An 18,030-nucleotide genomic window follows, 5' to 3' on the forward strand; every position below is an offset into this window, starting at 1 on the left:
CGGTACATAACAAGGGGTTAACTGATGAGGCTGCAAGAAACTCAGGTCTACTATTGTTTGGATGCCCCCGTGTCAACCAGGAATGGTACTGCCTTTCTGTTTCTGACTATACAACAATCTACCTTGCACAACTTCTCCTCTCCATCCCTCAGGTTCAACCTCACGAGCTACTTTTATCCATGTATCAACCACTTCTTCACAATCATGATCCTTTATCCAACCACAATATGTCCTACTGAATCTTCTCCAGACCTGTGGGTTAAGATTCCCATACTTAATCCCTGCCTTTTTTAACACTCTGTCCACATTCTTCAGACCCTCCTTACCTCCTCTTTCCTTCACCAATGTTTTGGCTGTCTTATAACTTTCGGGTATACTAAAATTATTCCCCATTGCTCTTCAACTGTACCAGAACAACTATAGACAGTAACAAAATTCAGACGTCTGTTTCCCCTCAGTTTCCTCAGAGCTTCCTCACTATATCACCTAGTGTACTCTGTTACTGAGATTTACCTTTCTATAATGTTCTGCAATTTTCCAAACACAGTAAAGAACAAACAAAACATATACATTGACTCCTAAAGCCAGACCAAAAACATCCCAATCAAAGTTACTCATGATCAGAAACTAAACCCAACAATCATAGGTATTTTCAACTTTCAAGGTTCTTTATCAATATGGACTTGACTGTAAAAGGACTTTATACGTACGTTCCTTCAACAATCCCTTGAATCAGACAACCGGTCAGGGAGGCACAGATATAATGTAGGATAAAGTCTCTTACCTTGCAGCGCTGTCTTTTATATCTGTCCGTCCTGGTCCGGATTATCCAAGTAGTCAGGAGATCAATGAAGTGTCCTTTAGTCAAGCCCCTCGTTGGGCCCAAGTTTTGTTGGGGCAAAAAACCCTTCTTCTATAATTGTCGGGGTCCCAATTGAAGTTTTTTTTAAGAGTGCTCAGAGAGCTGACAGACACACTTGCTGAATCAGATTCTCTCTAATTTATTCCACACAAGCATACATTTTTATAACACTACAGATAATCACAGACAAATCTGGCACACCACCAAGGGGGTGAAAAGCGGAACTAATGATTTGATTGGTTATACATAAAAGGCAATACTTCCGCACCATACTAACAGAATTCTAATAATTTAAAAGTTTCTGCAGCATCTTATCTCAAAGTTGACATTCTTCAGCAGTACATCCCGAAACTCAGAAGGAACATAACTCTATCTTGTATGTCAAACTCTGATAAGAAAATGAGGGAGCTGCTATCTTGACCTTGCAGCTAGGAACTTCTGAACTATATACACAGAAACTCCCTACATCCTTCCAGCTTGCTTATAAATTTTTACACATATGCACAAGATGGAGGATTCTAATCCCTCACTCTTGTAATAAACCGTGTTAATGGTGGTATCACACAGCACTTGCACCCTAATAAGAACGGTTTGCTGAAATTACAGAGCTGTATAATGGCAATTTGGGTCCCCAGTCAGTGCAGCAAGGTGTAATAGGATTGTTCCTATTACCCAGGCTGTAACCTCCCCGACTGAACCCTGTTCTGCTTCAATACTGTGGAATGATTCCTTCCTATCCGTTCCCTGAATTTTTATACAGCAATATAAAAGTTTTAAGTTATTTCCTAGCACTGTCCCTAGCGCCTGCTGACGTCTCTCCCTGCACTAAGTACACTGGGAAAATAGCTGAATCCAAGATGGCTGAGGCTATTTATAGGGTTGTGACATCACAGGGTTTCTGGCTGCTGATTGGCTGCATGCATGGCATTGTGGGTGATCCCTCGTTACCAGAGTTCTTTGCTCCATGCCCTAACACGTGCAGCAGCCATTTTAGGAAAAAATGTGATTTGTTACCACGAAGCGTGAGGAAATTCGGGTTTGGTGAGAATAGAATTTTTCCTGAAAATCAGATCTATTTCGTCAACTTTGATTCGCTCATCTCTAATCATTATTAATGTATTAAAAAGTTTTTATAGATGTATTTCTGGAGTGTAATAATATAACAGGCTATAGCCACTAGAGGAGTTGTTGATCCAGGGAGTTATTCTGAAGCCTGATTGGAGTCAGGAAGGAATTTTTCCCCCCTTAAGTGGGGAAAATTGGCTTCTACCTCACAGGGGTTTTTCGGCTTCCTCTGGATCAACTTGCAGCATAACAGGCTAAAGTGGATGGACAGAGGGCTTTTTTCGGCCTTATATACAGTAGGTGTTTCTGACATTGTGTTTTTAGCACGACAGCGTCGCGCTGATACTCGGCAACATGGTGCCGAGATCTCGCACTCACTGGGATAGTGACAGCACATCCCAGCAAGCGCGTCATAGAAGCGACGGGAGATCCGACTTGGATTCCCGCCAATTCTACACGTGTGCGGCGTTTGTTATGAATCCTGAGGGGGAAGTCCCCGCCGGATTTTAAATAAAAATCCGGCCTGGGTCCCGCCCTCAGGAGCATACCGGGCCCTTAGGTCTGTTATGGGTTGTAAGGAGAGCCCCCCCTACGCCGAAAAAAACGGCGTAGGGGGTCCCCCTACAATCCATACCAGACCCGTATCCAAAGCACGCTACCCGGCCAGCCAGGAAGGGAGTGGGGACGAGCGAGCGCCCCCCCCCCCCCTCCTGAGCCGTACCAGGCTGCATGCCCTCAACATGGGGGGTTGGGTGCTCTGGGGCAGGGGGCGCACTGCGGCCCCCCCACCTCAGAGCACCCTGTCCCCATGTTGATGAGGACAGGGCCCCTTCCCGACAACCCTGGCCGTTGGTTGTCGGGGTATGCGGGCGGGAAGCTTATCGGAATCTGGGAGCCCCCTTTAATAAGGGGGCCCCCAGATACCGGCCCCCCACCCTAAGTGAATGAGTATGGGGTACATCGTACCCCTACCCATTCACCTGCAAGAAAAGTGGTAAAAACACAAATAAACCACACAGTGTATTAAAATATTTTATTTTTCTGCTCCGGAGGCCGCCCCCTGTCTTCTTTATTAGCTCTTTTACCAGGGGGGGGGCTCTTCTTCTTCCGATATCCCGACGGGTCTTCTCCGCTATCCGGGGGGGTCTTCTCAACTCTCCGGGGTTCTCCTTCTGTCTTCTCCTTCTGTCTTGTTGTCTCCTTCTGTCTTCTGTCTCCGGGGTTCTCCTTCTGTCTTCTCCGCTATCCGGGGGGGTCTTCTCAACTCTCCGGGGTTCTCCTTCTGTCTTCTCCTTCTGTCTTGTTGTCTCCTTCTGTCTTCTCCTTCTGTCTTGTTGTCTCCTTCTGTCTTCTGTCTCCGGGGTTCTCCTTCTGTTTTCGCCTCTCTCTGTTGTTGACTCGGCGCACCCCGGTTCTTCATCTCGCGAGACTCGGCGCACCCCGATTCTTCGTCTCGCGAGACGTCTCGCGAGACGAAGAACCGGGGTGCGCCGAGTCAACAACAGAGAGAGGCGAAAACAGAAGGAGAACCCCGGAGACAGAAGACAGAAGGAGACAACAAGACAGAAGGAGAAGACAGAAGGAGACAACAAGACAGAAGGAGAAGACAGAAGGAGAACCCCGGAGAGTTGAGAAGACCCCCCGGATAGCGGAGAAGACCCGTCGGGATATCGGAAGAAGAAGAGCCCCCCCCCCTGGTAAAAGAGCTAATAAAGAAGACAGGGGGCGGCCTCCGGAGCAGAAAAATAAAATATTCTAATACACTGTGTGGTTTATTTGTGTTTTTACCACTTTTCTTGCAGGTGAATGGGTAGGGGTACGATGTACCCCATACTCATTCACTTAGGGTGGGGGGCCGGTATCTGGGGGCCCCCTTATTAAAGGGGGCTCCCAGATTCCGATAAGCCTCCCGCCCGCATACCCCGACAACCAACGGCCAGGGTTGTCGGGAAGGGGCCCTGTCCTCATCAACATGGGGACAGGGTGCTCTGAGGTAGGGGGGCCCCCTACGCCGTTTTTTTCGGCGTAGGGGGGGCTCTCCTTACAACCCATAACAGACCTAAGGGCCCGGTATGCTCCTGAGGGCGGGACCCAGGCCGGATTTTTATTTAAAATCCGGCGGGGACTTCCCCCTCAGGATTCATAACAAACGCCGCACACGTGTAGAATTGGCGGGAATCCAAGTCGGATCTCCCGTCGCTTCTATGACGGCTCTGTCTCCATCGCGGCAAGCCAGCTCGGCGCTGGCTCCCGCGATGGGGCTCGTATGTGCTCAATCTCGCCGAGAAATACAGCGAGATTGACACAAAATCGGGTTCACCTACTGTACTACAGTCCTGATCAAAAGTTTAAGACCACTTGAAAAATGGCAAAAAATCATATTTAGCATGGCTGGATCTTAACAAGGTTCCAAGTAGAGCTTCAACATGCAACAAGAAGAAATGGGAGTGAGACAAAAAAAATTTGAGCATTCAATTTAATGAAAACAATGAATAAACTGAAGCAGGCTGTTTTTCAGCTGATCAAAAGTTTAGGACCACACCTCCAAAAAACCTCTAAATCCCCCCAAAACAGAAATCCAACTTCTAAACATGAACTCAGTAATGAGTTAGTGTCACTACCAGAGCTTTGGGACGTTCTCACAGCTCTGTTTCTCCACCCCTGTGATGATGTCACTACTAGAGCTGGGAGGAGTTCTCACTACTCTGTTTACTTTTGGTTTCTTTCACCACAGCTGTTCTTCATGTGTCTGATTTCCCTCCCTTTATATCACCCCTCCTCCTATGATAGGATGTGGATTATAGTTCTCACTTCAGTTGTAGCTCTTGCTTTTGTTTCTTCACTTGTAGCTATCAGTTCACTGGACCTGTGTTCTGCTGCAGCTAGCACTCCGGATATTGCCAGCCTGTCCTTGGATCCGTCTTCTCTGCGGCTGCAACACCGTCAGCTAAGTGTGCAGACATTGTTGTGTTCCTGTTTATTTTCTGACTGGATCTGAGGTGGCCACGGTTCCCTCCATATACTGAGTAGGGCACTGGTGGCCGTGCCCCTTCCACTATTGTAGGGGTTACAGTGGTCATTAGTCTTAGGCACGTGGGCATGCCTCGTTCCGCCATTTGGATCCGGGCATGTGCTTTAGCAGAATAGGGAGAGCGTAGAGGGTCGGACAGGGGTCACCCGTTATCCTCCCTAGTTCTGGGTCCAGTCAGTAGCTCTTTACTGTGTATTACTAATGTTGCTCACATACAGCCGTGACTGTTAGACTTTAAAAGAAAACCTTTCATCACTTTCTAAGCCTATGTATCCACTCACTTTTAGGCCTCATGCACACGACCGTATTTTTTTGCGGTCCGCAAAACGGGGTTCCGTTGGTCCGTGATCTGTGACCGTTTTTTCGTCCGTGGGTCTTCCTTGATTTTTGGAGGATCCACGGTCATGAAAAGTGAAAAAAAAAACTAAGACAAGTTTGCATTGAAAATGATAGGGAAAACGGACACGGATCACGGACACGGATCACGGACGCGGATGACAATCTTGTGTGCATCCGTGATTTTTCACGGCCCCATTGACTTGAATGGGGCCGCGAACCGTTAGCCGTGAAAAAAATAGGACAGGAAACACGGGTCACGGGCGCGGGTGACAAAACGGGTGCAGCAGCCGAAATTTCAACGGACCCATTGAAAGTCAATGGGACCGCAGAATATCACGTCAAACGGAACAACGGCCACGGGTGCACACAACGGTCGTGTGCATGAGGCCTTAGTAACATAGTAACATACAGTCCTGATCAAAAGTTTAAAACCACTTGAAAAATGGCAAAAAATCATATTTTACATTGTTGGATCTTAACAAGGTTCCAAGTAGAGCTTCAACATGCAACAAGAAGAAATGAGAGCGAGACAAAACATTTTTGAGCATTCAATTAATTGAAAATAACAATTAAACTGAAACAGGCTGTTTTTCAGCTGATCCAAATTTTAGGACCACATGCCTTTAAAAGGCCAAATCTGTGCAAAGATGTGGATTCATTTTCATTTTCTGTCAGGTAGTCACACGTTGTGATGGCAAAGGCAAAAAAACTCTCCCTTTTTGAATGTGGTCGGGTTGTTGAACTGCATAAGCAGGGTCTCTCACAGCGCGCCATCGCTGCTGAGGTGGGACGCAGTAAGGCAGTCATTTGGAATTTCTTAAATGATCCTAAGGGTTATGGAACAAAAAAGTCAAGTGGAAGACCCAAAAAAATTTCATCAGCACTGAGCCGGAGTATCCAATTGGCTGTCCGTCAAGACACTGGACGATCCTCGACCCAAATTAAGGCCCTTACTGGTGCTGACTGCAGCCCCATAACCATCAGACGGCATCTGAGACTGAAGGGCTTCAAAAACAAAAAAACATCTTCAAAGACCTCGTCGCCTTGAACGCCACAGAACTGCTCATTTGGACTTTGCAAGAGAGCACCAAACATGGGACATTGAAAGGTGGAAGAAAGTTTTGTTCTCTGATGAGAAAAAATGTAACCTTGATGGTCCTGATGGTTTCCAACGTTACTGGCATGACAAGCAGATCCCACCTGAGATGTTTTCTACGCGCCACAGTGGAGGGGGCGCCATAATGGTCTGGGGGGCTTTTTCCTTCAGTGGAACAATGGAGCTTCAGGAAGTGCAGGGGTGTCAAACGGCTGCTGGCTATGTCCAGATGTGGCAGAGAGCATTCCTCATGACTGAGGGCCCTCGTCTGTGTGGTAACGACTGGGTTTTTTAACAGGACAACGCTACAGTACACAATGCCCGCAGGACAAGGGACTTCTTCCAGGAGAATAACATCACTCTTTTGGCCCATTCTGCGTGTTCCCCTGATCTAAATCCAATTGAGAAGCTTTGGGGATGGATGGCAAGGGAAGTTTACAAAAATAGACAACAGTTCCAGACAGTAGATGGCCTTCGTGCGGCCGTCTTCACCACTTGGAGAAATGTTCCCACTCACCTTATGGAAACGCTTGCATCAAGCATGCCGAAACAAATTTTTGAAGTGATAAACAATAATAGCGGAGCTACTCATTACTGAGTTCATGTTTGGAAGTTGGATTTCTGTTTTGGGGGGGTTTAGTTTTTTTTTGGAGGTGTGGTCCTAAACTTTTGATCGGGTGAAAAACAGCCTGTATCAGTTTACTCGTTGTTTTCATTAAATTGAATGCTCAAAAAATGTTTTGTCTCACTCCCATTTCTTCTTATTGCATGTTGAAGCTCTACTTGGAACCTTGCTAAGATCCAGCCATGATAAATAGGATTTTTTTGCCATTTTTCAAGTGGTCTTAAACTTTTGATCAGGACTGTATAATACAGATAGTTAGTGGGAGATAGTCAGTGTAGGTTATATCCTGATATAGTGGAGCTGATAGGTTCCAGTGCAGGGTGTTAGGTAGTGTGATAGGGATTACTGTTTCTCTGCTGTCCATACATACATGCTACAGACATAGTGCTGTGATGTCACAACAATACTTAGTGCACCAATCAGTAATATCTACTCAGAACTGATAAAATGGGAAGCTGCATGTATTGTGCAAAAAAAATAATATTAGTGCCGATTTGAGCAATCGTGAAAATAATGACTGGAGATCAAGAATTCTAGAAGTTCGCAAATTTATTGCAAATATTATGTGAAAAATTTGCTAAATATTGCAAAAACGAATATTGCCTATGCCACTCATCACTATTACAGGCGCTGTTTGAGTTTACAGAGGACATGATGCTTCCTATCCATGGTCTTCGTATGCTTCTTCCATCCAGGAGGTGCTGTAGGTGCCTTTGTTCTCGGACTACTAGGTTTAGGAAGACTTTCTTCCCAGAAGCAGTGATAATGGTGAATTCTTGAATGTTTTCTTCATTGATTATCATCTAAGTTACTAATTGTTATTGTGTCTTTGTATTATGCATATTTAAATAATATTATATGTTGCTAACTGTATTTTATTGGCTTTGTACTTGTACTGGCACAGTAACAATACTGTAAAGGTGAATCTAATCTATTTATTTTTATGAAAAAGGGGATTCTTGATTTTTCTTGAGGGGGACTTTTTTTTAAATTAAACTTTATTAAAAATAAAGGATTATTTTTTGGCCAACTAGGGGGCAATAATATTATGGTACAGTATAGGGGTGCGATGACCTCTGGGACAGTCACTAGTTGAGGTGGGTCACACTGTGGGCAGTGATTGGCTGAGTGGTCATTTCCGGCTGTGTTTTAAACCCAGAGTAAATACTGACAGGGAAGCGGAGGTGCCAAAGCGGCAGACTTTGATTCGCTCATCTCTAATCATTATTCATGTATTAAAAAGTTTTTATAGATGTATTTTTGGAGTGTAATAATATTACAGGCTATAGCTACTAGAGGAGTTATTGATCCAGGGAGTTATTCTGAAGCCTGATTGGAGTCGGGAAGGAATTTTTCCCCCCTTAAGTGGGGAAGTATAGGGGTGCGATGACCTCTGGGACAGTCACTAGTTGAGGTGGGCCACACTCTGGGCAGTGATTGGCTGAGTGGTCATTTCTGGCTGTGTGTCAAGCCCAGAGTAGAGACTGACAGGGAAGCGGAGGTGCCAAAGCGGCAAGGTGATCTATGATGTTGAGTTGTGACCTTTTATTTCTTTTTACAATTCTGTGCACTTTAATAAAAAAAAATGTTTTACTCTGCTGGGCAACCTCCATAACGTTTCAGAAGTCTCCTCCATACTCCTCTGCCTCCTCCAGACTCCTCTGCTCTTTACAGACTTCTCTGCTCCCTAAAATCTCCTCTACCCCATCCAATCTCCCCTGTCCCCTCCAGTCAGCTCTGTTGCCTCCAGACCCCTCTGTCCACCTCCAGACACTGTCCCCTACAGAATCCTCTATCCCCTCCAGACTCCTGTGTCCTCTCCATTTTCCTTTTCCCCGCCTCAAGATTCCTTTGTCCCCTCCAGACCCCTTTGTTCTCCTCCATACTCCTCTGTCCCATCCAGACTCTGCCCCCTCCAATATCTTATGTCCTCTCCAGACTCCTTTGTCTCCTCATGGTCCTCTTTGCTCTTCCAGACGTCTCTTTCCCCCTCTTCTACCCACTGTCTCCTTTGTTCCTCTCCAGACCCCTCCATCCCCTCTACATTCCTTTGTCTTCTCCAGACATTTTAGGCAATGGATTATCTTCCATGTGAACAAAAATCTAAATCTCCCCATCCTTCTTGTCCCCTGTTATCTTATGTCAGGGTAGTCGTCCGGTTCAGGCACCTTCATAGGCATCTTTGAAACGTGATATGTTATATAAATTATTGATATCACTTCTCTGCAGGTGTAACACCCCAGAGTTGTGTTACTAAACTCTTCTACCCTGCTACAATCTGTTAAGAGCCTTAACCTTGTCATCTGATGTAATTTTACATTGTGTCATTCACAGGTGTGCATAAATCTTGTTAAATCTAATAATTGTTGTCATTTTCCATGTTCAACAGCAGGTGGCAGCAATGGTCTGGTAAGAACTTAGGTTCAGTTTAGTACATCTAAGCTGGAATAGTTCATCCCAGTTTAGTTTCCCCCCTCTGTGAGCAGAGTGGGCTGTGCCCACATCCTGCAGCATTGGGAGGGAAGGAAGTTAGAGGGAGTGTGCCAGCCACCCCTGTTGGGGAAGGATGTGCGAGTTAGGAGCTCCCATATATAGGGAAGAAAAACAGGATCTTGTCTCGGCTGAGACATTGATCAAATCCCCAGCCTGAGCCCTGCAGCCTCGGCTGGATGAAACAGCAGACAACCTCCAGTTCCAGGACGAAAGCATTCCCTGAGAGCCTAACTGTGAGTAAAGTCCAGAGACCCAGGAGAAGCCATATTCTTCCTCAGCTAGTCAGTCCCCATACAGCAGAAGATAGAAAGTGCAGAAGTCAAATTCCTGTCACATGTTTAGAGCTACAAAGCAGACGTCCTTTCCTGCAAGCTCCAGGTTGATAGAGCAGAAGATAAATTCCTGCCAACCATTGCTGAAAGCCTGTTGGGACCTAAGACTAAAGCTGTACCTTGCTTGGATGAAAGTTACCCTCAGTAAAGATGAGTTTGAACTTTACCAAAGGTCTTGATCTCAATTTCTGCTGCAAAATCCCTCTATTACTCCTCCTATCACTACACTCATTTTATTGCAAGTGAGCCAGGAGCCAGGAGTCCAGCCATACCCAGGTAGGAGACACCGTTGACACCATTACCATACAGAGACATTACACCACTCTGGCATTCCTAAACTGGGGCATGAGTTATAACACCTTGGAGGGCCCTGTTATTGTACCCTGCGCATGCTGCAATTGGCACCACAAACAAAACTATAGACTGAAGGGCTTTATGTGACTTTCTATAGTATAATTAGGCTTGAGAACCGTCCTTTGTATCATGTATCCAAAGTCAATTTGTTTAAATAATTACATTTTAATGCTTTATCCGGACAGCATTAAAATGTATTGGCTTCGTGGAGCCAAAGTTCGTTTCGCCAGAAGCCGCCCAAGACTTCAGTTAATCCCTGCTGTATGTATATCTGTGTATTGAAAAACAATTTAAAATAGCAATCCAAAATGGGCTTTGGTACTGGCTGGTACCTTGGTACCAAAGCCACTTTGAATTGATATTTTAAATTGTTTTTTAATGCGCAAATATGCATACAGTAGGAATTACGGTAACCGAAGTCTTGAGCGACTTCTGGCAAAGCAAACTTTGGCTTCACAGAGCCAATACATTTTAATACTGTTCGGATCCAGCATTAAAATGTAAGTATTTGAACAAATCAACTTCGGATCTATGATCCAAGGGACGGTTCTCAAGCCTAATTATAATAATAAATAATACAAATAATAATTGTAGAAAAGTTGAGTTTCTCAAAATGATTAAAAAAAAGAAAAAGAAAACGAAGCAGTTTTCTGAGATTTACAGCTCATCAGAGTTGAAATGATATTTTTATTCAGTCTGAGTGTCCGGACAGATAATCCTCCCAGATCAGCACAACCTTCCATACATGCTTCACAAAATTCATCTATGCAATATGTGTAAAGAAATGTAGAGCTGCGGTGCGGATCTCCTGGGTCCTCACACCATAGATGATGGGATTTAGAGTTGGCGGGATGAGCAGGTAGAGGTTTGAAATGGTCACATGGAGGTATGGAGTTATATGACCTACCCTATAAGTTAGGAAGGAGAACAGTCCCAGGGTGTAGAGCATGACGATGATAGTAATGTGGGACATACACGTTCCAAAGGCTTTCTTCTTTGCATTCTTGGTAGAGAGTCTTAAAACTGCCCTCAATATCAAGACATAGGACACGGCAATGCACGAAATGTCAAACACAATGACTATCGAGACCACAGTCAAGCCATAGACACTGTTGATGGTGATGTCCGTACAGGCTAACTTCACAACCGCCATGTGGTCACAGTATGAGTGAGGGATGTGGTGGCTTTGGCAGTATGGTAGTCTACTGGCCATCCATGAACATGGTATCACTATGACAGTGCTTCTTATCACCAGAGCCACTAGTATTTTCACTATTAATGTGTTGGTTAATGCACTTCTGTAATGTAGAGGGTTACAGATAGCCATGTATCTATCAAAGGCCATGGCTAGGAGGATTCCTGACTCAATCGAGGAAAAGCAATGGATGAAGAACATCTGAATAAAGCAGGAGACAAAGGTGATCTCCTTGTCATTGAGCCAGAAGATGCAGAACATCTTGTGAACAATGGAGTTTGACAAAATTATATCCGTGAGGAACAAAGTACTGAGGAAATAATACATGGGATTGTGGAGTCGTGGCTCCATCATAATGAGGAGCAGCATCAGGGGGTTGCCCCATATCGCGAGAACGTACATGACAAACAGAAGGATCGATATCCAGACATTATAAGACTCAAGGCCTGGGATCCCATCCAAGATAAACACATTGGAGTAAATGTTCGAAATGTTGACGGACGCCATGATTCATCACCTGTGTAAAAAGCAGAATGAAGATGCTTATGTATCAAGTCCTATACTAACACCTGACAGGACAGTCCTTTTACATAGGACGATGATCGGGCATAAGTTCCTACAAATGTTGATTCCCCATATCCGACCCAAGTAATAATCCCACCAACAGACAAGCAAATTCTCACTATTAGCACATTCACCCCATCGGATGTGCTGCCAACATAATGTAAGTGAGAGGAGGGGACCAGTTCTGGATATAGGAGAGGGTCCCAGAGGTAAGGACTGCACCGCACCTATCTGACATTGATATCATATCCTAGCGATATTCACTGAATGTGTAAGATGGAGCCAACCCCTTTAAAAAACAAATGTTGGGAGTAAACCTGGCATAATGCCTGGTGGGGTTGATCCTGCTAGTTAATAAAGATACATCAATTATGCAGATCTGTTGCATCATTCCTGAATAATTTCATATTTTAGTCATAGGTAAATTAGGTCTTCAGTGCCCCAAGGAGCGGGTACTTTCCCCTCAGAGCACCAGAGCTCTCCAGCACTGATCGTCCCCTTGATTGACACTGCCAGGCATCTCATCCACGCATGTGCAGTAGATCTGCATCTCCTAATGCACATGTACTGGTGATATCATACTCCTGAGGAGATGCTCACTTTTATTTGGGTGGAGTCATCTGTACATGTGCAGTAGTCATCTGTGATGCTGGAGCAGAAGTAGATCTACTGTGCATGCACCAATAGCCATTGACCAGTCTGCAAACAAGGCAAATGAGTGGCTGCAGGCAAAGTGGTTCCATGTGGCGTATGTACCATGGAGGCAAGGAAGGCAACTGCTATAGGGCCCATGGAGGTGAAGAGAGCCATTGCTACCTGCGGACTATCAACTGGAAGGGTGAGACAGGGCTGAGACATCTCTCATAAGCTCCTCGGGGGCGGCTCTCACACTGTACGGCCATCTCAGAGCAGCTGCTAGAGCCAGCAGATAAGAGATTCCCTTTTCCTGAAGAACTGATTGGCAGAAAGCTTGTCAGCAACAGAAGGAAAGATCTGACTGTGCACAGTCTGGTACAAGAGGTGGGGGGCTCTCTGCGCAGGCCAGTGTGAAGAGGGGTTACTGCTCCCAGCTCCTGGAAGCCTCCTGTCAGTGAATGGAGACCATACCAGCAAGGAGAGGAAGGACATGCCCCCTGCCAATCTCTGGGCTGCTGAGTGGGTGGCACAGCTTCATGTGATGTGGTAAAGACACTGCTTTGGGATCTGTATGATTCTGTGTGATGCTGGTGTTCAATGTAGGCTAATGAGGTAGGCTTCCTTAACTCGGTAGTTTATACACAGGTGCTCAAGGTCATAACGGCGTCAGAACAACACATAAAACACAGTGTATCAAAATCTCATCAATTACTATGGGGTTCCTACTTGTGTGCCCTCAAAGGAGCCCCAACTGCTGTCGCACCCCTTCCTCATTTTGTACAAAAAAAGAGCAAGGATTTAACAAGGTAAAAAAATCTCATTTTATTTGTTATAAATCACATGAACATTACAGGTGAGACTCAAAAGGGACAGAACATGGAGACTGGGCCACAAAAGGGCTCTGCAATGTGGAGAATCACAATGGGGGATAATGTGACCATATACAGCAGGTAACAGACAATTAACAGAAGCTGTGAACATTGGAGTAGTTGCAGGTGCAATTGCTGTCCCCTAGTGTTGAACAACTACCTAGCTCTTATTCACAGCGTCCCAGCAATGGATGCTGTAGGGTATAATTGGACGGTGCAATACTACTCATAAAGATGGCATATAACAATGACTGTAACTCACTAGTCCCACCATAATACAGATACCATGTTACCTACCCATGTTGCTGCTGAAAAATGGTGACACAGTTCCCCCACTGCTTCGACCTCAACACGTGTTTCGCCACGTAGGCTTCGTCAGGAGGTACAAACACACTAAGACAGATTTGGGCATATAAAGGCTAAAGAGGAGGGATTAATTATCACTAACCATGATCATCTGTACCAAGGGTATTCATGTTGTGAGACAGCCTCCTTCAGTGCTTCCTGGTCATTAAAATGCAACCTGATTCCAGCACTTCCGGATGGCAATCACACAGCACATATGTCAGCCAATCACATAATCGCTACCTGGTCACATGGTCCTGATGTCATGGACATGTGACCATCTCCCAGGTCCTTCAACCATAGTTAAAAATACTCCCAGGTCCTGTATACAGCTAAAGCTACTTATCTATAACTCAAAACACCTCTCAATTATCTTCATATCAGCTCATAGATCAATTTATAAAATACAAATATAATAACAGAATCATCTCATAGAAGAATATATATTTTTGCATTACCATGGTTAAGTTATAGAGAGAAGGAGTCACATGATTGCTATCTGGTCACATGTGACCATCTCCCAGGTCTTTCAGCCAAAGCTGATGTGCTCCCAGGTCCTAAATACAACTACTATAAGCAACCACAAATCGGACTATAGCTAATTATCTATAACTCAACACACCCCTCAACTATCTTCATATCAGCTCATAGATCGATTTATAAAATACAGAAGACAAATATAATCTCAAAATCTCATGACAGATGACAAGAGGCTACACCAGGGGACACAGTATAGGCAAGATGTTTCTTACCTCATATCACGGGTAGCGATCCCGGTGTCCGTTGGTGCGCCCCTCCTATGTCTGATCTCCGGGGGTACGGGACCAGGGGGGTCCAACCTTTGAGCCCCATGTTGGGTGCCAAAATGTTCTGGTTCTGATCAATGGTCAATATTCAGAAGAGGAGACCTTTTCTGTGATTTCTATGTATGAATCTGGTGGCGCCCCCAGTGGTGTCCCATGTAATCATGAACAGAAATAAGGAAACCCACTATCATATGATTCCAGAACATTCTGCAAATCCCACAAACCACTGGCTGCACACCAAACCGGCTAATGGCCCAACAAACCGGCTAATGGCCCAACAAACTGGCTAATGGCCCAACAAACCGGCTAATGGCCCAACAAACTGGCTAATGGCCCAACAAACCGGCTAATGGCCCAACAAACCGGCTAATGGCCCAACAAACCGGCTAATGGCCCAACAAACCGGCTAATGGCCCAACAAACTGGCTAATGGCCCAACAAACCGGCTAATGGCCCAACAAACCGGCTAATGGCCCAACAAACCGGCTAATGGCCCAACAAACCGGCTAATGGCCCAACAAACTGGCTAATGGCCCAACAAACTGGCTAATGGCCCAACCTGGGAACGGTGACCCAGAAAACCAGCAATATATTCGGAACTGTAACCAAATTTACCCGGACCATTCTGCAAGTATCCTACACCTCTAGCTGCAAAGCAAATCTAGAGTGTATGAACAATAAAAATAGAAAAGATGGATGGCACACTAATATCCGGTGCTGCAAGAATGAAAAGTAGCTATATAATTTATTAGTACACAAAATACATAAAAAGATGAAAAATGTTAAAAAATTGTCAAAAAGTGATATCAATTATAATATCAATTCTGTCCCACAATAAATAATAATAGTATAAACTCCTACGTGAGTAATGGTGTTGTAAAAATAGCGTTAATAGAACCACAGTGTTGGTAATACTAATGTAAATTCTGAAAATAGAAACTAGTGGTGTTGATAATAGCAGCAATCTCTGCACCTCCGATATTAATTCCCAAAGATGGCAATAAACAGCAGTAATCCTAGCCGTCTCTAGACACACAAATCCATCAATTCTCTAAACTTGGTCCGAACCGAGAGAATGTAAATAAATAGATGTGAAAAAATAAAAAAATAAGAAAAATTTGGAAAAATGTCTATATTCAATACTCCTCAAAAGCTCAGTCACTGTATATAAGTTCATACATATAAATATCCTATTCCGTTATGGAGGAGTTCTTATCCTGTGTTCGCTCCTTTGGTATATAAGCCGTGGTCATATAGTCACAGAATCTAACATTGTTTTATTTCTTTTATTTTTATTATAAATACATCTATTTATTTACATTCTCTCGGTTCGGACCAAGTTTAGAGAATTGATGGATTTGTGTTACACTCATTGAATCGTTATTGTTATTGTGAATTGCTGCCATCTAGAGACGGCTAGGATTACTGCTGTTTATTGCCATCTTTGAGAGATTGCTGCTATTATCAACACCACTAGTTTCTATTGTGTTTCTATTAACTGTGGTTAAATGTTTAACAATACCATTATTCACGTAGGAGTTTATACTATTATTATTTATTGTGGGACAGAATTTATATTATAATTGATATCACTTTTTAACAATTTTTTACCAATTTTAATCTTTTTATGTAACTTTGTGTACTAATAAATTATATAGCTACTTTTAATTCTTGCAGCACCGGATATTAGTGTGCCATCCATCTTTTCTATTTTTATTGTTCATACATAATATAATGGTGACGGGTACGCCTAGGATTGAACACCTATATCCAACGATCTGAATTAGGTGAGCCTGGGTGAGTGCACAACCGGGGCACGGCAAGCAGGAAAGCCGCCATAGGTGTGGTACCCTGGTTGAGGATACAATGCCCCTTGAATACCCTTGTCTCCAGGATGGGACTACCAGCCAGAAGTCCACTGTCTAAGGATTGCAGAGGACATAATCAAAATGCATTCTGGGTAGAGAAATGGGAACCTTTGGAAGATCATCTACAGCAGAACATGGCAAGCGATGAAAGGGATATTCCAGTTTTGTGATATTGATGACCAGCCTTTATGAAAAAATTTCAATTTTAGACTGGTGGAGGTCCGACTCTCGGCACCCCCACTTATCAGCTGCTTCAGTGGGCTGTGACACTAGCGGGAGCCCTGCGTCCTCTTTAAAGGTGTTTTCTGGGATTTTAATATAGATTGCCTCAGAGGTCGCAATAACGCCTGTACAAGCGTCTATGACACTTGTGCAGGCGATTTCACTCCCCGTAAAAGTCTAAGCAGTACCAATACGCCTTAGAGATTTCCCCCACATTCATCAGCGCAGTGAGCGATGTGAACGGCGCGGGCAGCGCAGCGATACTGCCCGTTCCTGAATCACCAATAACAAAGCTCCTTACAGCAAGAGCCGCCCAGGTCGGGTCAGGCAGGGGAAGCCGGCGGGAGCTGGAAGGAGGAGGAGCCGGCTCCCGGGGGTGGCTGTGGTAAGGAGAGCGGGGTGCGCTGCCCAGGGACCCTGGAAAACATGACAAGGCCGCTGGAGAGCTAAGGAGCTACGAACTCGTGTGACTGATCTGAGAGAAGAGCTGCCCCCCCCCCCCCGGCCGTGAAAAGCTCAGCCTTTCAGTCTTCAAGTAAGTGAATCCCCCCTCCCCCAATAATGGTTCTGTCCGTCTCCCAGTTCTCTGCTCCCCCTTCTCCTGTCACCCCACTAGTGACCCTGCTCCCCCCTCCTTCTGTCACCCCACTGGTGACCCTGCTCCCCCCTCCTTCTGTCACCCCACTAGTGACCCTGCCCCCCTCCTCCTGTCACCCCACTAGTGACCCTGCTTCCCCCTCCTCCTGTCACCCCACTAGTGACCCTGCCCCCCCTCCTCCTGTCACCCCACTAGTGACCCTGCCCCCCCTCCTCCTGTCACCCCACTAGTGACCCTGCTTCCCCCTCCTCCTGTCACCCCACTGGTGACCCTGCTCCCCCTCCTTCTGTCACCCCACTAGTGACCCTGCCCCCCCTCCTCCTGTCACCCCACTAGTGACCCTGCTCCTCCCCACTACTGACCCTGCTCCCCCCTCCTTCTGTCACCTCACTAGTGACCCTGCCCCCCCTCCTCCTGTCACCCCACTAGTGACCCTGCTCCTCCCCACTACTGACCATGCTCCCCCCTCCTTCTGTCACCCCACTAGTGACCCTGCTCCCCCCTCCTCCTGTCCCCCACTAGTGACCCTGCTCCCCCCTCCTTCTGTCACCCCACTAGTGACCCTGCTCCCCCCTCCTCCTGTCCCCCACTAGTGACCCTGCTCCCCCCTCCTCCTGTCCCCCACTAGTGACCCTGCTCCTCCCTCCTTCTGTCACCCCACTAGTGACCCTGCTCCCCCCTCCTCCTGTCACCCCACTAGTGACCCTGCTCCCCCCTCCTTCTGTCACCC

At 45.6% G+C, this 18,030-nt stretch overlaps 1 protein-coding gene across 1 annotated transcript; it reads right to left on the bottom strand.

Moving 5' to 3' along the window:
- Positions 1-1,343: 1,343 nt before the first annotated feature.
- Positions 1,344-13,959, bottom strand: LOC120994238 (olfactory receptor 52N2-like). Its single transcript, XM_040422686.1, has 3 exons — positions 13,910-13,959; positions 10,999-11,909; positions 1,344-1,387 (listed from the first exon to the last, which is right to left on the bottom strand). The coding sequence occupies exons 2-3, from the start codon at positions 11,897-11,899 to the stop codon at positions 1,344-1,346; spliced, it is 945 nt and encodes a 314-aa protein (XP_040278620.1). The 5' UTR covers positions 11,900-11,909; positions 13,910-13,959.
- Positions 13,960-18,030: the final 4,071 nt, after the last annotated feature.

This window comes from Bufo bufo, chromosome 3, assembly GCF_905171765.1.
Source record: "Bufo bufo chromosome 3, aBufBuf1.1, whole genome shotgun sequence".
Taxonomy (NCBI): Eukaryota; Metazoa; Chordata; class Amphibia; order Anura; family Bufonidae; genus Bufo; species Bufo bufo.